We start from the raw sequence: 23,738 nt of genomic DNA, 5'->3' as shown, positions 1-23,738 counted from the left end.
AATAATTCAAAGATATAGTTAGAGTCCATGTGGAGATATGTTTAGTTTAGTTTATTGTAACATGTACTGAGGTACAGTGAAAGGCTTTTGTTGCATGCTATCCAGTCAGCAGAAGGACAATATAACTTTTGAGCCATTTACAGTGTATAGATACATGATAAAGGAATAGAAACATAGAACATAGAAATTAGGTGCAGGAGTAGGCCATTCGGCCCTTCGAGCCTGCACCGCCATTCAATATGATCATGGCTGATCATCCAACTCAGTATCCCGTACCTGCCTTCTCTCCATACCCTCTGATCCCCTTAGCCACAAGGGCCACATCTAACTCCCTCTTAAATATAGCCAATGAACTGGCCTCGACTACCCTCTGTGGCAGAGAGTTCCAGAGATTCACCACTCTCTGTGTGAAAAAAGTTCTTCTCATCTCGGTTTTAAAGGATTTCCCCCTTATCCTTAAGCTGTGACCCCTTGTCCTGGACTTCCCCAACATCGGGAGCAATCTTCCTGCATCTAGCCTGTTCAACCCCTTAAGAATTTTGTAAGTTTCTATAAGATCCCCTCTCAATCTTCTAAATTCTAGAGAGTATAAACCAAGTCTATCCAGTCTTTCTTCATAAGACAGTCCTGACATACCAGGAATCAGTCTGGTGAACCTTCTCTGCATTCCCTCTATGGCAATAATGTCCTTCCTCAGATTTGGAGACCAAAACTGTACGCAATACTCCAGGTGTGGTCTCACCAAGACCCTGTACAACTGCAGTAGAACCTCCCTGCTCCTATACTCAAATCCTTTTGCTATGAAAGCTAACATACCATTGGCTTTCTACACTGCCTGCTGCACCTGCATGCCTACTTTCAATGACTGGTGTACCATGACACCCAGGTCTCGCTGCATCTCCCCTTTTCCTAGTCGGCCACCATATATAATAACGTTTAGTGCAAGGTAAAGCCATCAAATTCCGATCAAGGAAGTGGGAGAGTCTAGGACCAGAGGGCACAGTCTCACAATAAAAGGCAGAAACGGGGTACCGATTGGGGATGATCAGCCTTGATCACATTGAATGGCGATGCTTGCTCGAAGGGCCAAATGGCCTACTCCTGCACCTATTGTCTATTGTATATTGTCTATTTAGCCAGAGGATGGTGAATCTGTTGGATGGCAGTGGAGGCCAAGTCATTGGGTATTTTTAAAGCAGAGATTTGTAGATTCTTGATTAGTAAGGGCGTCAAAGATTATGGGGAGAAGTTGGGAGAATGGGGTTGCGAGGGTAAAATGCATCAGCCACGATTGAATGGTGGAGCGGAATAATAGTTTGGAAAAGAAAGGCCTGGATTTCATGGTGATTGGCGAATGGGACAACTATGGCCACGGTTCACACAGATGCTCATCAGGATCTGAGCATCTTCTGAACGTTGGTATGTGTCAAATCAAGAGGATCTCTGGCATTCTGCGTCTCTGGTATCACCCTTCCGGCTGCCAGGATAGATCAGCCATGATTGAATGGTGGAATGAACTCGATGGGCCGAATGGCCTAATTCTGCTCCTATGTCTTGAGGGCTCACATTGAAATGAACCCCAAGCGTGATTGGGCTCCATCTCAGTCTCCTTGTTTGATGGAGCGGGGCGATCTTTGCCCTGTTACTCTCAGAGTGTTCCAGATTTGGCTGGAGCCCGTAAGGCTAGGACACACTGACCTGCCAGTGACAGACAACCAATAGTTCCTTTTGGAGCCAAATGTCACAGCAAACTCATTTTAGCCCATTGTTTAAAACCCAGAGAGTTGTGAATCTGTGGAATTCTCTGCCACAGAAGGCAGTGGATGGCCGATTCACTGGATGTTTTCAAGATATAATTAGATTTAGCTCTTGGGGCTAACGGATTCAAAGGATATGGGGAGAAAGCAGGAACGGAGTACTGATTTTGGATGATCAGCCATGATCATATTGAATGGCTCGAAGGGCTGAATGGCCTCCTCCTGCACCTGTTTTCTATGTTTCTATGCTTCCTTTTTCCTATCAATCTTACTGGACCATGTCCCCTTTTCACTACTGAAGAAGCGTTGCCTTCTTTGCTCCATAGATGCTGCTGCACCCGCTGAGTTTCTCCAGCATTTTTTTTTTTTTGTGTACCTCCCCTTTTCACTACTTGTGTCTTAAAAATTATTTCATGGTTTAGTTTAGAGATACAGCGTGGAAACAGGCCCTTCGGCCCACCAATTCGACGCTGACCACCGATCACCCATTCATATTAGTTCTATACTATTCCACTTTCTTATCACCTGCATACACACTAGGGGAATATTTTTTCACAGAAGCCAATTAATCCACGAGTGGCATTGCAGGATCATTATCTGAAACCAGCCGTTGAAGCAAGTGGGTAGAGACGGCGGCTTCAAAGCACTGACCATGAACGGGCACTCTTACAAACAAACAGAACAAAGACACAAACTGATGAGGGCTGATATGGAAAAATTGTCTCTATTGAAAATATTGGGCTGGTGTTGTTGACATCACAAGAGATGGAGTTTTTGGTGCAGTCACAGAATCGTGCAACATGGAAACGGACCCTTCGGTGCAAACTTGGCCCAAATGCTCCCATGCACAGTGGCGCAGCGGTAGTGTTGCTGCCTCACAGCGTCAGAGATCCGGGTTCGATCCTGACCACGGGTGCTGAACGTGCGGAGTTTGTACGTTCTCCCCGTGACCGCCTGGGTTTTCTCCGGGTGCTCCGGTTCCCTCCCACACTCCAAAGGCGTGCAGGTTTGTAGGTTAATTGGCTTGGTATAAATGTAAGGTGTATAGTCAATGTAGGATGGCGTTAATATGCGGGGAATGCTGGTCGGCTGGGACTCGGTGGGCCGAATGGCCTGTTTCAGCGCTGTATCTCTAAACTAAACTAAGCTACACCAATCCAATTTGCCTGCATTTGGCCCATATCCATCTCAAATTGTCCTATCCATGTACCTGTCCAAATGCCTCTTAAGGGCCGGTCCCATTTGGCGATTTTTTTTCGGCGACTGCCGGCGTCATATCAGCGTCGCCGAAAGATTTTGAACATTTCAAAGAACAGCGGCGACAAATAAAATGTTGCGACACTTGAATAAAACACCACGCATCAATACGTCATGACGCCGCGTCACGACGCATCACGCCGCAAATTTTTCGATGACCTGATACGTCAGTCAATGATGCCAGCAGTCGCCGAAAAAAATCGCCAAGTGGGACCGGCCCTTAAATCTTTTAGTCTTTTCAGTCTATACCTTTTAGCGCCACCCTTCTCTGGAGGCTGGAGACAGTGTATGAAAGTGTCTGCATAATATACTCATGAGAAATAAAAATAACTTGACTTTAATTAATTATTTGCATTTTCACACCACAACCCAAAATAGTGCTGTATAAAAATGAAACGTGCTTTAATTAAACAGAAAAGTTTATTTGTGTTTGTGATGTGATCTCATTTTTGTCCTATTCTCGATGATGACATATAACCTCCCTTCCCCCCCCCCCCCCTCCTCCTTTAGTTTAGTTTAGAGATTTAGCGCGGAAACAGGCCCTTCGGCCCACCGAGTCCGATCTGACCAGCGATCCCCACACGATAACCCTATACTATACTCGGACGACAGATGGCACAATGGGCTAAGTGTTTGGCTGGCAACCGGAAGGTAGCCGGTTCGAATCCCGCTTGGAGTGCATACTGTCGTTGTGTCCTTGGGCAAGACACTTCACCCACCTTTGCCTGTGTGTGAATGTGTGTGAGTGATTGGTGGTGGTCGGAGGGGCCGTAGGCGCAGATTGGCAGCCACGCTTCCGTCAGTCTGCCCCAGGGCAGCTGTGGCTACAGAAGTAGCTTACCACCACCGAGTGTGACTGAGGAGTGAATGAATAATGCGATGTAAAGCGCCTTGAGTATTAGAAAGGCGCTATATAAATCCCATCCATTATTATTATTATTATACTACACTAGCGACAATTTACAATTATAACAGGCCAATTAACCTACAAACCCCCTGTACGTGTTTGGAGTGTGGGAGGGAACCAAAGATCTCGGAGAAAACCCACGCGGTCACGGGGAGAACGTACACACTCCGTACAGGCAGCACCCGTAGTCGGGATCGAACCCGTGTCTCCGGCGCTGCAAGCGCTGTAAGGCAGCAACACTACCGCTGCGCCACCGTGACCGCCTGTATTCGGACCAATTCACATACACCAAAACACTGATTTAAAAATGTAGTCGCAGTTCAGATTCTTTATTCGGTAACTCTTCGTTGAAACGGAACTTAATGTACATAGAGTCGTACAGCACAGAACCAGGCCCTTTGGCCCAATTAGTCCATGCCAACCAAGATGCCCCATCTAAACTAGTCCCATTTGCCCACATGTGGCCCATATCCCTCTAAACCTCTCCTATCCATGCACCTGTCCGAGTGTTTAAGAAGGAACTGCAGATGCTGGCAAATCGAAGGTAGACAAAATTGCTGGAGAAACTCAGCGGGTGCAGCAGCATCTATGGAGCGAAGGAAATAGGCAATGTTTCATCCCGAAACATTGCCTATTTCCTTCGCTCCATAGATGCTGCTGCACCCGCTGAGTTTCTCCAGCACTTTTGTCTACCTGTCCGAGTGTGTGCTAAATGCTGAATAGTACCTGCCTCAACTACCTCCTCTGACAGCCCATTCCATACATCCATCATCCTCTGAGTGAAAAAGTTGTCCCTCCAGATTCCTATTAAATCTTTTTTTCCCCTAACCTTAAACCTATGTCCTCTGGTTCTTGATTCCCCAACTTTGGGTGGAATGTGCACTAACCCTATCTATTTCCCTGTTCATGATTTAATCCACCTCTATAAGATCACCCCTCATCCTCCTGTTCTCCAACAAATATAGTCCGTCCTAGCCTGCCCAAACCTTCGCCACAGCTCAGGCCCTTGAGTCCCGGCAACATCCTCATAAATCTTCCGTGCACCTTCTCTAGCTTCATGACTTCCTTCCTACAAGCATAGGACGTACCCTATGCTTATAGAAAGGATGGACGCAAAATGCTGGAGCAACTCAGCGGGACAGGCAGCATCTCTGGAGAGAAGAAATGGGTGACGTTTCGGGTCGAGACCCTTCTTCAGGATGTCATTAAGCTGGAAAGAGTGCAGAGAAGACTTACGATGATGTTGCCAGGACTCGAGGGCCTGTGCTATAGAAGTCCTATGTAGGATTCTATGTTTTAGTTTTAATTTAAAGATACAGCACGGAAAGTGGCCCTATCGGCCCACCGGGTCCGCGCCGACCAGCGACCCCCGCACATTAACACTATCCTACGCCCACTAGGGACAATTTTTACATTTACCAAGCCAATTAACCTACATTACTGCACGTCTTTGGAGTGTGGGAGGAATCCGAAGCTCACGGAGAAAACCCACGCAGGTCACGGGGAGAACCAATGTGTCATATGACACATCAGTTAAAACAGATCTGAAGAAGGGTCTCGACCCGAAATGTCACCCATTCCTTCGCTCCAGATATGCTGACTCACCCGCTGAGTTGCTCCAGCATTTTTGTGTCTACCTGCTGTTTGCATTGGTCAGTTCTGGCCAAGTGAGTTTCAAGACTTAGAACTATTACTGACAATTTAGGAATGCAGTTTCTTGAGGCGATTTAGTTTGTTCCTTCAAATATATCACATTGAACTTGCAGCTGGTGCTGGCATTTTTGCACTTCAAGCTCAGCATACAAAGTCTTGTTTCCATAGTGCTTCCTGTTTACTGCTGCTTGAGACATTGATTGAGTAGACAATCAGACTAGAACTGATTCTTCGGATGTATCCAGGCTAACAGATTAAAGGAATGTTGTGTTATTGAGGGTTCCTACTGCTGTAGAAGGAGTAAACTAAAGTCCCAGTCTCTAGTCAGAGATATACAGCATGGAACCAGGCCCTTCGGCCCATCGAGTCCATGCCGATCAACGATCACCTTTTCACACTGACCCGTCTGAAGAAGGGCCTCGACTTGAAACGTCACCCATTCTTTCTCTCCAGACATGCTGCCTGTCCCGCTGAGCTACTCCAACATTTTGTCTCTACCCCTTCACACTAGTTCTACATTATCCCACTCCCACATCCTTTCCCTACACACGAGGGACAATTTTACAGAGGGCCAATTAACCTACAAACCTGTACGTCTTTGGGACGTGGGAGGAAACCAGAGCACCCAGAGAAAACCCACATGGTCACACGGAGAAAGTACAAACTCCGCACAGACAGCGCCCATAGTCGGGATCGAACCCGTGTCTCTGGCACCGTGAGGCAACAGCTATACAAGCTGTGCTGCTCATCCTAGGCTAGCACAACAATCAAGTTATTGGTTCTGAAGTAGTCAGCTGGAGCCGTCCACTAGAAAGGTAGAAAGAACATTTTAAACGGGAAACCTTGTTGTTTCATTGAAGTTGTTTCTCTGGTTGGCGACTGATTTTCCGGAGCTCCAGCAACAGCAGCATCGTCCGCCCCGAATCGTAAGGCTTGAATCGGCCCGTTCGCAGGCCCTTTCATTGCCCGGCACGGCTTAAAATCAGCCGCGGAAACTTCCATCGCCCACGTGGGCTTCAGTATCGGGAGCCTCGATCGCCTCGACGCAGCAGTTTGACTGCTTGACCACGGGAGAAGGAGCGAGGAAGAGATAAGACTTTTTTTACCTTCCGTCACAGTGAGGAGGTGAGGGGGAGAGTCACTGTGATGGATGTTTGTGTTCAATTGTGTTTCATTGTGTGTTTGGTGGTGCCGGTGGTGATGAAGTGCTTTGATAGGTTGATCATGGAGCAAATCAACTCCTAAATCGACAAAAACCTGGACCCACTGCAGTTCGCTTACCGCCACAACAGATCAACGGTGGATGCGATCTCGCTGGCCCTCCACTCCGCTCTGGACCACTTGGACAACAAAAACTCATATGTCAGGCTGTTATTCATCGACTACAGCTCGGCATTTAACACAATCATCCCCTCCCAGCTGGTTACCAAACTCGCAGGACTGGGTCTCTGCGCATCCCTCTGCAATTGGATCCTCGACTTCCTCATTCACAGACCACAGTCTGTTTGTATTGGTGGAAATGTGTCAGCCTCGATAACAATCAGCACGGGAGCACCTCAAGGCTGCGTGCTCAGCCCCCTGCTGTACTCACTCTATACCCATGACTGCGTAGCGAACCACAGTGCGAACTCCATCATCAAGTTCGCTGACGACACCACTGTTGTGGGGCGTATCACTGATGGGGATGAGTCAGAGTACAGAAGAGAGATCGAGCAACTGTCCATATGGTGCCAGCGCAATAACCTGGCCCTCAACACCAGCAAAACCAAGGAACTGATTGTGGACTTTGGAAGGAGTAGGATGGGGACCCACAGCCCCGTTTATATCAATGGGTCGATAGTTGAAAGGATCAAGAGCTTCAAATTCCTGGGCGTGCACATCTCTGAAGATCTTTCCTGGTCCGAGAACACTAATGCAATCATCAAGAAAGCTCATCAGCGCCTCTACTTCCTGAGAAAATTACAGAGAATCGGTTTGTCAAGCAGGACTCGCTCTAACTTCTACAGGTGCACAGTAGAGAGCATGCTGACCGGTTGCATCGTGGCTTGGTTCGGCAACTTGAGTGCCCTGGAGAGGAAAAGACTACAAAAAGTAGTAAACACTGCCCAGTCCATCATCGGCTCTGACCTTCCTCCCATCGAGGGGATTTATCGCAGTCGCTGCCTCAAAAAGGCTGGCAGTATCATCAAAGACCCACACCATCCTGGCCACACACTCATCTCCCTGCTACCTTCAGGTAGAAGGTACAGGAGCCTGAAGACTGCAACAACCAGATTCAGGAATAGCTACTTCCCCACAGCCATCAGGCTATTAAACCTGGCTCGGACAAAACTCTGATTATTAATAACCCATTATCTGTTATTTGCACTTTATCATTTTATTTATTGATGTGTGTATATATTTATATTATAGGTATATGGACACAATTGATCTGTTTTGTAGTCAATGCCTACTATGTTCTGTGTGCTGAAGCAAAGCAAGAATTTCATTGTCCTATACAGGGACACATGACAATAAACTCACTTGAACTTGAACTTGTTTTGTTGCTTTTTTACTGTTATGACTGCATGGTAACGAAATTTCGTTCAAACTTGTTTTTGAATGACAAATGAAGAAATTCAATTCAATTCAATTCAATCAAAGTGAAGGATCTGAATTTTAACTAATTTCCAAAATCAGCTCTTCCTGAGGATCCATGTTAAAGCCCTGTCCCACTGTACAAGTTCATTCAAAAGTTTTCCCGAGTTTGCCCTGATTCGAACTCAGAGATTTACGGTAATAGCCGCTCGTAGGTACTCGGGGCTCTCGTGGACATTTTTCAACATGTTGAAAAATCTTCACGAGTCTTCCCGAGCTTACCGTATTTCCCGAGTGCCTGCCGTTAGCGTTACGAGCCGCTAAGAAACGTCCCCGAGCTCCGACGTACCCGCTACGTTCATTCTACGTGCTTACCACGAGTTTGATTTTTTTTTTAAACTCGGGAGAGCTCGTGAATGAACTCGTACAGTGGGACAGGGCCATTACAAATTCAGCAAGCTATGGTCTGCACTTGATCTCTTACACTTAGCCTTTCCCTTCTCCTCCCTCCCTCCCTCACTCCCTCCCTTCCCCCAGTGTCTCTATCCCCCAGGCTTTCACTGTTACTCCCCCTTGATTGTTGATTAGCCCACAGGGTCACAGAGTGTGAGGTGTAGCACTTTGGAAAGTCAAACCAGTGAATGGCCGGGCTCTGGGGAGTTCATGTTCATTGTGATAGGAGCAGAATTAGGCCATTCGGTCCATCAAGTCTACTCCGCCATTCAATCATGGCTGATCTATCTCTCCCTCCTGACCCCATTGTCCTGCCTTCTCCCCGTAACCCTTGAGAATCTATCTCAATAAGTGTAGTAGAGCAGAGGGATCTCAGGGTGCAGGTACATAGTTCCTTGAAAGTGGCATCACAGGTAGATAGGGTGGTCAAGAAGGCTTTTGGCCTTCATCAGTCAGGGTATTTGAGTATAGAAGTTGGGAGGTCATGTTACAGTTGTACAAGACATTGGTGAGGCCACTTTCAGAGTATCGAGTCACGGTGGCGCAGCGGTAGAGTTGCTGCCTTACAGCGAATGCAGCGCCGGAGACCCGGGTTCGATCCTGACAACGGGTGCTGTCTGTACGGAGTCTGTACGTTTTCCCCCGTAATCTGCGTGGGTTTTCTCCAAGACCTTCGGTTTTCCCCCCACACTCCAAAAATTCGTACAGGTTTGTAGGTTAATTGGCTTGGTGTAAATTGTCCCTAGTGCGTGTGGGACAGTGTTAACGTGCGGGGATTACTGGTCGGCGCGGACGCGGGTGGGTCGAAGTGCCCGTTTCCACGCTGCATCTCTAAACTAAACTAAACATTGGTGAGTCTGAAGAAGGGTCTCGACCCGAAACGTCACCTATTCCTTCGCTCCATAGATGCTGCCTCACCCGCTGAGTTTCTCCAGCATTCTACCTTCAACATTGGTGAGGCCACTTTCAGAGTATCGAGTAATGAACCGCTTGACATGGCCAACTGCCTGTAAAGCGATCCACACAGAACAGTTTCCAAAACATCTGCTCTCCAAGCCATTATTGCAAAGCAATTTTTGAAACAGTTCCGTAGTATAAATGGGTTTTGTTTGACCATTGCAAAGGTATGTTTGGATGTAGGCTGAAAACTATGGGTAAAACAGTTACACTTGTATTAAGTGTCACCAGAGCAGCAATTCAGCAGTAACACGATCGGCTGGAATTCACAAGGCAATATTATCTTTTCACCGTGTTGTGGCTACCAATGCTACAACTTACTTTTAAGTTCACGGAATTTCCCTGCAACAAAAGGCCAACATACCTGCGCATGTCGTCACGATTGGCACGCAAACAACCGGTTTGTAAGTTGAAGCTTCGTTTAGTTCACAGATACAACATGGAAACAGGCCCTTCACCTTTTTTTAAATTTTAAGTCCTGTTAAAAAATGATAGTTGGAGGTCTTCTATGTGGGGGGTGGGGGTGGGGAAGGGGGAAACTTTATTTCTTAGTCCCCTACCTGGTCGGAGAGGCAGCATCCATCCGAGCTGCTTCTTCGCCCCGTCCTCGCGGCCTACCATCGAGAATGGAGCGGCGTTTTCCTGTCGGGACCGGCCGGGACTACAGCTTCGGCGGCGGTGGCGCAGCGCTGGGATACCAACACGGAGCAGGCGATGCCATACCGGGTCGCCGTGCGGTAAGCTCCAGAGCGCTGTGGCCGCCGACTCCCAACATCGCGGAGCTGGGGCTGCGGGCGTCCGGCCGCGGGCGGCGCTGGATTTGGAGCGCCGCGGAGCCAGGGATCGAGTTCGCCGGGGTCGGAGCTCCAACTGGCGCGGCCTGAGGACTACGAGTGCCCCGGTCTCCGGTCTCCGGGGAGGAGGCAGCCGCCCCAGACTTTTCCAAGCCGCTGAGGAATGTTTCACCTGACACCGGAGTTCCATCTTCACGGCAAGAGGGCCCTGAAAATCATCAGACTGGCTGCACGGCCACAAATGGGCCCTGACCTCGGGTGTTTCACAGAGGAAGAGGACTTAACTTTCTGGTGCCTTTCCCCACAGTGGAAAGTTTTGATTCTGCTGTAGGGGGACGTTTGTGTTGAACTCTATAATATGTTGTGTCCATTTTTTTATTTTTTTTTAACCTTTTTCTATGGTTTGTAATGGAACTTATTATTTAATTTATGTAAAGCACTTTGGTGTCAATGCGAGTTGACTTAAAACGTACTATATAAATAAAACTTACTTACTTCGGCCCCCGTGTCCATGCCGACCATCAGTCACCTGTTCACACTAGTTCTATGTGATCCCACTCTCTCATCCATGCCCTCTGCACTGGGGGCAGTTTGCAAAGAAAGATTACAGCATGGAAACAAGCCCTTGGGCTCACTAAAGGGGCTGTCCCACTGTACGAGGTAATTCAAGAGCTCTCCCGAGTTAAAAAAAAAATCAAACTCGTGGTAAGTACGTAGAATGTACGTAGCGGGTACGTCGGAGCTCGGGACGTCTCTTAGCGGCTCGTAACGCTAACGGCAGGTACTCAGGAAACGCGGTAAGCTCGGGAAGACTCGTGAAGATTTTTCAACATGTTGAAAAATGCCCACGAGAGCCCCGAGTACCTACGAGCGGCTATTACCGTAATTCTCCGAGTTCGAATCAGGGGAAACCCGGGAGAATTACTTGAATTACCTCGTACAGTGGGACAGGCCCTTAAGTTCACACCAACTATCTATTACCCATTCACACTAGTTCTATGTTAGCCCATAGTATCCACTCCCTACACACTGGGTACACAATTGTCATTGTCTGTCTGAAGAAGGGTTTCGGCCCGAAACGTTGCCTATCTTCTTCGCTCCGTAGATGCTGCTGCACCCGCTGAGTTTCTCCAGCATATTTGTGTACCTTCGATTTTCCAGCATCTGCAGTTCCTTCTTCAACCCTACACACTGGGGCCTGTTCACAGAGGGCCAATTAACCTACAAACCATCATGACTTTGGAATGTGGGAGCACCCCCGTAGGAAACCCACACGGTCACAGGGAGAACGTGCAAACTCCACACAGACAGCACCCGAGGCCAGGATCGAACCGGGGTCTCTGGCGCCGTGAGGCAGCAGCTCCACCCGCTGTGCCGCCCTAGTTGAAAAAGTAGGATTGCACCTTCAAGGTGATGGTTTTTGGGGTTTTTTTCTAGTCTACGAGTTTACTCAGACATTTTCCAACCAATTTCTTTCAGGCATTCTGTACTACTGCATCTCCCCCTCCATGCGCCACCTGCATTGTCTGGAGATCGCTCTGGCACACGGAGCCGACGTCAACAACTGCTCAAAAGAGGGCAAGCCAGTCTTCCTGTTGGCTTGTGAACAGGCGGCGGCCTGCTCCGAAATGTGCCTGCAGATTCTCGAGAGGGGTGCCGACCCAAACTCCAAGTATGAGGTGAGACCACAAGGCATAGGAGCAGAATTATAGACAATAGACAATAGGCGCAGGAGTAGGCCATTCGGCCCTTCGAGCCAGCACCGCCATTCAATGTGATCACGGCTGATCGTCCACAATCAGTACCCCGTTCCTGCCTTCTCCCCATGTCCCCCGACTCCGCTATCTTTAAGAGCCCTATCTAGCTCTCTCTTGAAAGCATCCAGAGAACCGGCCTCCACCGCCCTCTGAGGCAGAGAATTCCACAGACTCACCACTCTCTGTGCGATAAAGTGTTTCCTCATCTCCGTTCTAAATGGCTTACTCCTTATTCTTAAACTGTGGCCCCTGGTTCTGGACTCTCCCAACATCGGAATGTTCCTGCCTCTAGCGGTCCCTATCCTTCGTCCCGTCGAATCGGACCCTTGGACTATCTTTAATTGGAATTTATGGACCCTTTCTTGCTCTAAACATTATTCCCTTTATCCTGTACCTGTACACTGTGAACACCTTGTAGTGTTTCCGCTGACTGGATAGCATGCAACAAATCTGCTTTTCACCGTATTCCCGTACACATGACGATAATAACATGAACTAAATTAAACTAAACTAAACTACATTGAACTAAACTGAACTAATCTGCTCCGACATTTGATCATGGCTGATCTCTCTCAACCTCATTCACCTGCCTTCTCCATGTAACCTTTGACACCCGTACTAATCAAGAACCTGACAATTTCCGCTTTAAAAATACCCATTGACTTGGCCTCCACAACCTTCTGTGGCAATGAATTCCACCGATTCACCACCCCCTGGCTAAAGAAATCCCTCCTCGTCTCCTTTCTAAAGGTGCGTCATTTTGGACTATAGGTGCACCTCAAATGAAAACATAGCAGCCTGACTAAAAATGTCACAGTGTTCTGGTGTGGTCAGCATCAGCGGGTCAGGCAGCATCTCTGGAGAACGTGGATAGGTGACGTGACCTTGTGGGTCAGGACCGTCCTTCAGACTGATTCTCTCCAGGGCGATTTTCAGTCTGAAAAAGGGTCCCGACCCGATACGTCACCTATCCGTGTCCTCCTGAGATGCTGGCTGACCCGCTGTGTTCAATGGTTAGTTTAGTTTTGTTCAGTTATACAGTGTGGAAACAGGCCCTTTGGCCCACCGAGTCCATGCTGACCAATGATCACCTGCATACTAAGTCTATGTTATTCCCAGTTTCACATTCTATACTCCAAGGGAAATTTACATAGACTATCACAGGTGACAGACTACTGACCGACATCCACAATAAACCCATTGACTCCCATGGTCTAGACTTCTTCCCACCCTGCTTCCTGTGAGGACTCCATCCCCTACTCTCAATTCCTCCGTCTACGCCGCATCTGCATCCAGGATGAGGTGTTCCACACCAGGGCATCGGAGATGTCCTCATTCATTAGGGAACGGGGGTTCCCCTCTTCTACTATAGATGAGGCTCTCACCAGGGTCTCTTCTATACCCCTAACTCTGCTCTCACTCCCCATCTCCCCCACTCGTAACAAGGGCAGAGTACCCCTTGTCCTCACCTTCCACCCTACCAGCCGTCACATACAACAAATAATCCTCTGACATTTTCGCCACCTCCAACGGGATCCCACCACTGGCCACATCTTCCCATCTCCTCCCCTGTCGGCTTTCCGCAGAGACCGCTCCCTCCGTAACTCCCTGGTCAATTTGTCCCTTCCCACCCAAACCACCCCCTGTCCTGGCACTTTCTCTTCCACTGCAGGAAATGCTACACTTGTCGCTTTACCTCCCCCCTTGACTCCATCCAAAGACCCAAGCAGTCTTTCCAGGTGCGGCAGAGGTTCACCTGCACTTCCTCCAACCTCATCTATTGCATCCGCTGCTCTAGGTGTCAGCTGCTCTACATCGGTGAGACCAAGCGCAGGCTTGGCGATCGCTTCGCCCAACACCTCCGCTCAGTTCGCATTAACCAACCTGATCTCCAGGTGGTTCAGCACTTCAACTCCCCCTCCCATTCCGAATCCAACCTTTCTGTCCTGGGCCTCCTTCAAGGCCAGAGTGAGGACCACCGTAAATTGGAGGAGCAGCACCTCAAATTTCGCTTGGGTAGTTTACACCCCAGCGGTATGAACATTGACTTCTCCAATTTCAGGTAGTCCCTGCTTTCTCCTTCTTTCCCCTCCCCTTCCCAGCTCCCCCACAGCCCACTGTCTCCGCCTCTTACTTTCTTCTTCCTTCCCCCCCCCCCCCCCCCCACCCGCACATCAGTCTGAAGAAGGGTCTCGACCCGAAACATCGCCTATTCCCTTCACTCAATAGATGCTGCCTCACCCGCTGGGTTTTGCCAGCATTTTTGTCTACCTTCGATTTTCCTTGCTAAACTAAAAACCTGGTGTCTTTGGAGTGTGGCAGGAAACAGAGCACCCGGAGGAAACTTAGGTGTACACAAGGAGAACGTACAAACTCCACACAGACAGCACCAGTGGTCAGGATCGAACTTGGGTCTCTGGAGCTGTGAGGCAGCAACTCTACTGCTGCAGCCCCATGCCACCCTAAATGCAAAGATATAACATTGAAGTCCGATTATAGATAGTTCAAAGGTCTCCAATGAGGCAAATGGGAGGTCATTACTACAATCTAGTTCAGTTCAGAGATACAGTGCGGAAACGGGACCTTTCAGCCCACCGGGTCCGCGCCGACCAGCGATCCCCGCACACTAACACTATCCCACACCCACTAGGGACAATTTTTACATTTACCAAGCCAATTAAGCTATAAACCTGCACGTCTTTGGAGTGTGGGAGGAAACCGAAGATCTCGGAGAAAACCCACGCAGGTCACGGGGAGAACGTGCAAACTCCGTACAGACAGCACCCGATTGAACCCGGGTCTCCGGCGCTGCATTCGCTGTAAGGCAGCAACTCTGCGCCACCGTGACCGCCCATGAGATTATCTAAAATAAGGACATAATGCAGGCAAATAGGATCAGTGAAGGTAGATAAAGTGGCCAGTATGGACTCAATGGGCAGAATGGTTTGTGCAGTGCTGTGTGCGACTCCGTGATCCTCCCCTATAAGTCCTTGGCATTTATCAGACGAGACTGACCTTTTTCCAAACCTTTTGAAAAATTCATAACAATTGCTGACATTCAGTAATTTATTTCACAGCCCACGGACGTGCATATTTGGCACATTTGTTGTGCAGTGGCCGTGTGATACACTAAAAGACAATTCCCGTTTAACCACGAGATGACCCTGATCTTTGGTTTCCCCTGGTCCTGCTTGTACTGTGGGAGGGGGGCACAGTGGGGGGAGTTGCTGCCTCACAGCGTCAGAGACCCGGGTTCCATCCCAACCTCGGGGGTTGTCTGTGTGGAGTTTACACCTTCTCCCTGTGACCCAGTGGGTTTTCTCCAGGTGCTCCGGTCTCCGCCCACAATGACGGGTGGGTTTGCAAGTTAATTGACCTCTAAAATTTTCCCCTTGTGTGTGGCAATGGATAAGAAAGTGGGATAGCATACGGCTAGTGTGAACGGGTGATCAATGGTCGGTATGGACTCGGTGGGCCGAAGGGTCACCTGTTTCCATCCTGTATCTTTCAATTCAATTCAATTTGATTCAATTCAATTCAGTTCAATTCAATTAATTTCAAATCCAATTCAATTCAATTAATTTCAATTCAGTTTAATTCAATTAATTTCAAATCCAATTCAATTCAATTAATTTCAATTCAGTTTAATTCAATTAATTTCAAATCCAATTCAATTCAATTCATTTCAATTCAGTTCAATTCAATTAATTTAAAATCCAATTCAATTTGATTCACTTCAGTTCAATTCAATTTAAATTAAATTAAATTTCAATTCAGTTCCGTTCAATCCAATTCCAATTCAAATTCCAATTCAAATTCAAATTCAATTTCAAATTCAATTTCCATTTCCATTTCCATTCAATTGGATAGCCCGTCACTGCACCTTGTGGACAAGAAATCTCACCAACCTCTGGAACGTTAACCTGAAGTGTAACTGTTCAACCACAAAGGCAAGAGGGGTAGAGGTGTAGAGATCCAAGATAGATGGAAAGAAGGAAGGGTGATACAGGTTGTCGTGGTGGAGAAGCTTGTGTGGACCTGAGATCCTGAGAGCGATGCCGTCTGGAGCTGTGCTCCTGGTAGGGCCACCCATGGCGGTGAGGTCGAGGGGGAGGTCTCTGAAAAAGAGCAATCCAAACCAAGACCTCGACGGTGGAACAGGCGGAGGATGATGGCTGACCTTAGTGGAGTGTCACAACGGCTGGGAAGGCGGATGAAGGCTGCGGCAGAAAAGGGTCTCCGGTCGTCTTGGACTCCATGCCACTGGATCCTGACCCAGATCTGTCAAGGACCGTGGGGTGGCTGTGTGTGTACCAGTCTCCCCACGTTAAACAAAGTCACGCACAGGCGTCCTCCCAAATGAGGACAGTCATACTCGTTTCGAGTGACCGCCGATGATGAGTACTGGTGTAAAATTATGGGCTGCATATGTTGGAGGACAGAATGGATTGAAGAGAGAAGAAGAATGTTTGTTTCAATTTGAGGGTTTGAAAAATCAACACAGCAGTCCCAATACTTCCCTCCTAATCAGAAGTAAATGAAATCTCTGATGCTGAAATTGTAAGGGGGGCATGTGCTTTGTAATCACTGTTCTGGCCTCAGTTCTAGTTCTTCCAGTAGGACACTGTGACAGGCCAGGATAGAGTGAATGTGGAGAGGATGTTTCCACTAGTGGGAGAGTCTTGAACCAGAAGGGCACAGCCTCAGAATAGAAAGGAGATTACTTTAGTCAGAGGGTGGTGAATCTGTGGAATTCTTTGCCACAGAAGGCTGTGGAGGCCAAGTCGATGGATATTTTTAAGTTGGAGATAGACAGATTCTTGATTAGTACGAGTATCAGGGGATATGAGGAGAAGGCAGGAACGGGGTACTGATTTGGGGATGATCAGCCATGGTCACATTGAATGGCTGGCTCGAAGGGCCAAATGGCCTACTCCTGCACCTATTGTCTATTGTCTAAGGCAGGAGAATGGGTTTGAGAGGGAAATATAGATCAGCCATGATTGAATGGTAGAGTAGACTTGATGGGCCGAATGGTCTAATTCTGCTCCTATCACTATTAAACGACACAGTGGTCAACCAATGAGAATAACAAGAAATCCAGCTCAGGGTCATTCAGAAAGTAAATATATTTCCAAGGTTTTCTGAGCTGCATATATATGTAAGCACCATTTCGACATGGTTAGTTCATTTAAGTTCTTTGTAAATATTGAGGGGATTTGGTGGTGTTAATGTCAATAAATGTCTATGAGTACAGGGATGAGAGCTTACGAAAAGAGGGATAAAAGTGACCTATGCTGGGATTCAGTCTCACGGACATCAGAAAAACTAAACTAGATAGACCAGAGGAAGTAGTTGAGGTAGGTACTATCCCAACGTTTAATGAACAGTTAGACAGGTACCTGGATAGGACAGGTTGGGAGGGGTTTTTGTTTGGGTTTGGTCGTGGTGGAAGTCTAGCAGAATTCTCACCAGGTTAAATGCATAGATAGTCATTTTAAGCCATTCTTGACATATCATCGGCAAATCAGTCTAGACAATAGACAATAGGTGCAGGAGTAGGCCATTCGGCCCTTCGAGCCAGCACCACCATTCAATGTGATCATGGCTGATCATCCCCAATCAGTACCCCGTTCTGCTCATCAAGAGTAATGGGTAGACTAGGAGGTCCTTTTATGGAACTCCTTAATGCAGATACAGACTGCATTTTGTTTGGGGTGTATAAAATAAATGTTCCACTCTTATTGGCATTTATTGCAAAGAGCAGTGGCACTGATCATAATTCAAGTAAACACTGACCAGAAATTTAATTGATCATCAATCCTTATTAATATTGTGTGATAAGCTGACTAGTGCATTATGTTGCAAAGCTACTGTAGGTTTGAGCTGAGCCGTAGAGTTTTACAGCGTGGAAACAGGTCCTTCAGCCCAACTTGCCATACTAGTTCCACCTGCCCGCATTTGCAACACCACACATTTCTCAGCATTAAATTCCATCAACCATTCCTCCGCCCACCTGGTCAATCGATCCAGATCCTGCTGCAATCGTTCACAACCATCTTCACTGTCTGCAAAACCACCCACTTTTGTATCATCAGCAAACTTGCTAATCTTGGCCTGTATGTCTCATCCAAATCATTGATGTAGATGACAAACAGTAAAGGGCCCAGCACCGAACCCTGAGGCTCACCACTAGTCACAGGCCTCCAGTCCGAGAAGCAACCTTCCACCATCACCCTCTGCTTCCTTCCATGGAGCCAATTTTCAATCCATTCACCTATCTCTCCTTGGATCCCATGCGATCTAGCCTTCCAGCGCAGCCTGCCATGCGGAACCTTGTGAGAGGGGAAAAATTTAATATGAACCTGACGGGCAACTTTTGCACTCCGAGTGTGGTAGGTATATGGACTGAGCTGCCAGAGGAGGTGGTTGAGGTAGGGACTGTAATAGCATTTAAAAGAAATTTGGACAGGTTACATGGATAGGAAAGGTTTAGATGGTTATATGTGGGCATAGTGGGACTGTCTCTATCTACACCTCTCGCTGCCTCGGCAAGGCCAGCAGTATGATCAAGGACGAGTCTCACCCTGGCCACTCCCTCTTCTCCCCTCTCCCATCAGGTGAGGCACAGAAGTGTGAAAACGCACACCTGCAGATTCAACGGCAGCTTCTTCCCAGCTGTTGTCTGGAAACTGAACCATCCCATCATCAACTAGAAAGAGGTCCTGAGCTACCATCTACCTCATTGGAGACCCTTCGACTATCTTTAATCGGACTTTACTGGACTTTATCTTGCACTTAATGTTATTCATGTTATCCCTTTATCATGTATCTGTGCATTGTGGACAGCTCGACTGTAATCGTGTATTGTCATTCCGCTGACTGGTTAGCACGCAACAAAAGCTTTTCACTGTACCTCGGTACACGTGACATATGATATATTCAACTCAGTGTAGGTAAAGTGCAGCGTAGGTTCAGCAGGTTAATTCTGGCAGGACTGACATATGATGAAAGAATTGATCGACTGGGCATATTCACTGGAATTTGGAAGGATGAGATGGGATCTTATAGAAACATATAAAATTCTTATGGGATTGGACAGGTTAGATGCAGGCCAAAATGTTCCCGATGTTGAGGGAATCCAGAACCAGGGGTCACACAGTTTAAGAATAAGGGGTAGGCCATTTAAGACTGAGATGAGGAAAAATATTTTCACCGAGAGAGTTGTGAATTTGTGGAATTCTCTGCCACAGAAGGCAGTGGAGGCCGATTCTGGATGTTTTCAAGAAGGAGTTAGATTTAGCTCTTGGGGCTAACGGAATCAAGGGATATGGGGAGAAAGCAGGAACGGGTACTGATTTTGGATGATCAGCCATGATCATATTGAATGGCAGTGCTGGCTCGAAGGGCCAAATGGCCTTCTGATGCACGTATTTTCTATGTTTCTAACTCAACTGCAGCGGATCTTGAAGCTGCAAACCCAGACCCTCTCCTATCGACCCACTCCTCGCCTCCGTCGCTGCAGCGGTCCTCTCCCCCTCCACTCTCCGGTCTCCGAGCTTCCCCCGCACGCGGCCGTTTGGGTCTCTGTTCACGGCGGCCGACGGCTCTTTTTTTTTTTGTGGTGGGTTTCTGCAGGCCACAGGTCACACCGCTCTGATGGAAGCGTCCAGGGAAGGTGCCGAGGATGTTGTCCAGGCCATCCTGGAGAAAGGGTGTGAGGTCAATCTTCTGCAAAATGATCGGTACAACGCTGCCCACTTCGCCGCCCAATCAGGATCCTTTGAGGTACGTGTAAAGGAGTGATAGCTGACACACTGTAACCTTTACTATGAGTTTATTATAGCACATGGCACACACGTCCCAGCACTGACTGCATCGAGCCTTCAGGTGTACCGGGACCTAGTGGGAGGAACAAAGGGAGGATACCACAGTTATACTAATATGATGGGGCGTGGTTAGTGGTGATGAGGTAGCTACATTATAGGTTGCATGCATAACCCATCTACATCCTTCCCCTTACAAATTAAACAAGTTACAGCAATGGCAGGTTGGTTATACAGTTACCTGCAAAGCTAAGCGAACTCTCCGTATCGAGCCGGAGGTTTGACAATCCGACCCGAGCGAGTGCGCACAGCACCCTCACCCTCCCCACCCGAAAGAATAGGAGGAGGGACAGGAACAGACACAGGAGGGAGAGAGAAGGTGGGTGGAGACCCAAGCTTGGAAGGGGAACCGAGAGACACAGGTGAGCCAGGTGAAACAGCAGGGGTAGAATGAGCAGAAGTGGGAGAGAGAGAAGACCTGACAGGGGACAACAGGGCCTGAGGAGCGAACCCTGGAAGAGCAGGGGGAGGGGCCCGAGGCAAACGGACCGACCGGGGCATGCAGGGAGCAGAGGGTAAGTTAGTTGAGGAAGGCTCGACACGCGATGGAGGGGTATACGGAATCGCAGGAGGTGGTTTGGGCTCGTTGACCGCCAACAGGTGCTGGCGGCTGCGCCGGTAGATAGTCCCCTCAAAATCCACCAGGTAGGACCGTGGCGAGCTGTCGAACCCGACCACGGTGGCGAGTCGGGAAAAACCGGTAGACGTCTGCAAACGGACGACCTGGCCAGGCAGCAGTGGGGATAGGGGGCGGCAGGATTTGTCGTGCGAGCGGCGCTGGATTTCGTGCTTCTGAGCAATTCGTTGCTGGACATCAGCAGGCTGCAGGACTTTGGGCATCAGGGACTGCTGGGCAATAGGCATCGGAGGGCGAATAACTCGGGACATGAGGCGTTGGGCAGGGGATCGCATTGTACTGTCTCTGGAAATATTCCGAAGGTTCAGGAGACCCTGATAGAAATCACCGTTGGAGAGACGGGATTGTTCAAGCAAGTGCTTTGCGCTGCGGACCGCCCGTTCAGCCAGTCCATTGCTCTGCGGGTACTCCGGGCTGCTGGTGAAATGATTGAAGTTCCACTTCGCAGCGAAAGCTTGAAATTCGGCGCTAGTGAACTGGCGGCCGTTGTCTGTCTGCAACCCAACAGGGGAACCAAACGTGGCAAAGTGACGGCGTAGCTTACTGATCACCATCTCGGAGGTGATGGCAGGGAGAAGGTCCACCTCGAACCAATTTGAGTAAGAGTCTACCAACACAAGGTACTGCTTCCCACGCCAGTCGAAAATATCGGCAGCCAGTGAAGACCAGGGCATGTCAGGGGCAGGCTGTTGTAGAAGCGGCTGTCGCTGCTGATGCGGGGCAAGAGAGTTGCAATCCGGACAGGAGGCCACCCTGGCCTTGATGTACTTTGCCATGCCCGGCCAGTAGTACTGTTCCTGGGCATGCGAGATGGTGGCATCTGCCCCGGGATGCCCCATGTGGGCAGCGTCGAAGTACAAACCATGCAGCGAGGCAGGGACGACCACTTTGTGTCCCTTGATAATAATACCGTCCCGGAGGACCAACTCATCGCAAACCAGAAAATAGGGGTGTACGCCAGCAGGCAATGAAGTCCGTTTGGTGGGCCACCCGCGCTTAATGACAGCAGCAAGCTGTTGCAGGTCGGGGTCGTTAGCAATGTGCTCAACCAGGCACTGGAGTTGCTTGGAAGGGACGAAGTTTACGTTCAGTACCTGTAAGTCTTCCTGCTCGAAGGGGTGCCGGTCGCAGGAGGTCCGGGGGGCCCGGGACAGCGCGTCAGCCACATGCATCTCGGTGCCCCTCTTATATACGATTTTAAAGTCAAAGCGCTGTAGCTGCAGCATCATCCGCTGTAGCCTGGCTGGAGCGCTGTGTATAGGCTTGTTAAGTATCGTCACCAGGGGTTGGTGATCCGTCTCTACAGTGAACCTGGTGCCAAAGAGGAAGTCCTTAAACTTTGAACACGCGAACACCACCACCAGCAGCTCCTTCTCTATCTGCGCATAGCGCTGCTCTGTGTCCGTCATGGTCCTGGAGGCATAAGAGATAGGCTGCAGCGAACCATCATGGGGCTGCAGGCAAGCAGCACCCAGTCCAAAACGAGAAGCGTCGCACGTAACCACGACCGGACGCAGTAGATCAAAGAACTTCAGAGTAGGTGTGCTGATCAGCTTCGTCTTTAGCAGGCCGAACGCCTGCTGGTGGTGTGGAAACCACGACCAAGCAATGTCCTTTTTAGTGAGTTGTCTCAGGGGTGCGCTCAACTCGCTGAGGTCAGGGATAAACTTGCCCAGGTAGTTGACCATACCCAGGAAGCGCTGTAGACTGGTAACATCTGTCGGGGCGGGCAGCTCTGAGATGGCGCTGGTCTTTTGCGGGTCGGGCTTTAACCGGTGGGCCGTGAAAATGTGGCCAACATATGGGACCTCAGGCACCCGGAACCTGCATTTTGACTGGTTCAGCTTTAGATTGATCTGACGTGCGCGGTCCAGAATCTGTCGGAGGTGGCGGTCATGCTCGGCCACATCCCTTCCATAGACCAGAATGTCGTCCACAATAATCGCGCAGGGCAGACCTGCAAGCAATTGTTCCATAGAACGCTGGAATACCTCGCTGGCGGAGTTGATGCCGAACGGCATCCGCAAGAACTTAAACCTGCCGAAGGGCGTACCGAATGTGGTCAAGTCCGAGGAACGTTTGTCCAGGGGTATTTGCCAAAATGAACTCCTTGCATCGAGGACGGAAAACACCGTGGCTTGTCCCACCTGGGCGGCAACATCTTCAACAGTCCTCATAGGGTAGTGGGGCCGCTTAATTGCCAGATTCAAGTCCTTAGGGTTAATGCATACCCGTATTTCATTCTTCCCTTTCTTCATCGTGGCGACCATGGTGGAGACCCATTCGGTGGGATCGCTGACAGCCTCCAGCACTCCCATGTTAACCATATCCTTCAGCATAGCCTCCACCTTGCCCTTCATGGCGAACGACACTCTGTGAGGTGGGCGGATCACAGGCAACACGGAGGGGTCTGTCGCGATTTTATACACAAGCGGCAGCTTCCCCAACTTGTCGTCAAACAGGTCCGGGTACTCGGATAGTGGATCCATCACTGCTTGCACCTCGTGGACCGTACGGTCAAAGGACACCAGACCAAGATCCTGGCAGGCCTGGTTGCTCAGTAGAGTTACACAGTCGCAATCCAGAATAAAGAACGACAGGTCACGGGAAGATTTCTGTAGCACGCAATGGAAGGTCGCCCTCCCCACAGGTGTTAGCTCCTATCCCCCATAGGCACGCAAAACAGAGCGATCTGCAGTCAACAGCTCATTATTTCTTATCTTGTGGAACAGTGATGTTGACATTACGTTCACTTTTGCCCCCGTATCCAGCTTCGCAGAGAAGGACTGATTGTTCACAGTAATGAGCACAGATGGATCGGGAGGGCGAGATCAGCTGTGGAGGAGAGTGTAAACACTTGCATCTCCCATGGAATAGCTGAGCTTAGAGTCGGGGGCAGTGTCGACAGAGGACTGAGAATCCATCTCACTATCAACTTGCTGAAGGTTGTTTAGGAGCTGTCTAGGAGCTGAGGGCACATTCCCACGGGACCGGCAGGCAGCCGCAAAATGGTTCATTTTCTTGCAGAAATTGCAAGATTTTCCAAGAGCTGGGCACTGTGACTCCGTGGGATGAACATAATTACAGTTTGGACACTTCTGAG

The 23,738-nt window shown here is 49.0% G+C and overlaps 1 protein-coding gene across 1 annotated transcript in view; it reads left to right on the top strand.

The window, feature by feature from the left end:
- Nucleotides 1-23,738, top strand: part of ankef1 (ankyrin repeat and EF-hand domain containing 1) — a 51,199-nt gene that overhangs the window by 7,994 nt on the left and 19,467 nt on the right. Inside the window, exons 3-4 of the mRNA XM_033026244.1 lie at nt 11,835-12,034; nt 19,751-19,900. Of these exons, the coding sequence (XP_032882135.1) occupies nt 11,835-12,034; nt 19,751-19,900 (350 nt within the window). The remainder of the gene's footprint in view (nt 1-11,834; nt 12,035-19,750; nt 19,901-23,738) is intronic.

This window comes from Amblyraja radiata, chromosome 8 (assembly GCF_010909765.2).
Source record: "Amblyraja radiata isolate CabotCenter1 chromosome 8, sAmbRad1.1.pri, whole genome shotgun sequence".
Classification (NCBI taxonomy): Eukaryota; Metazoa; Chordata; class Chondrichthyes; order Rajiformes; family Rajidae; genus Amblyraja; species Amblyraja radiata.
Note: the sequence above shows the minus strand (reverse complement) of the source record. Positions and strands in the feature narration are given on the sequence as shown.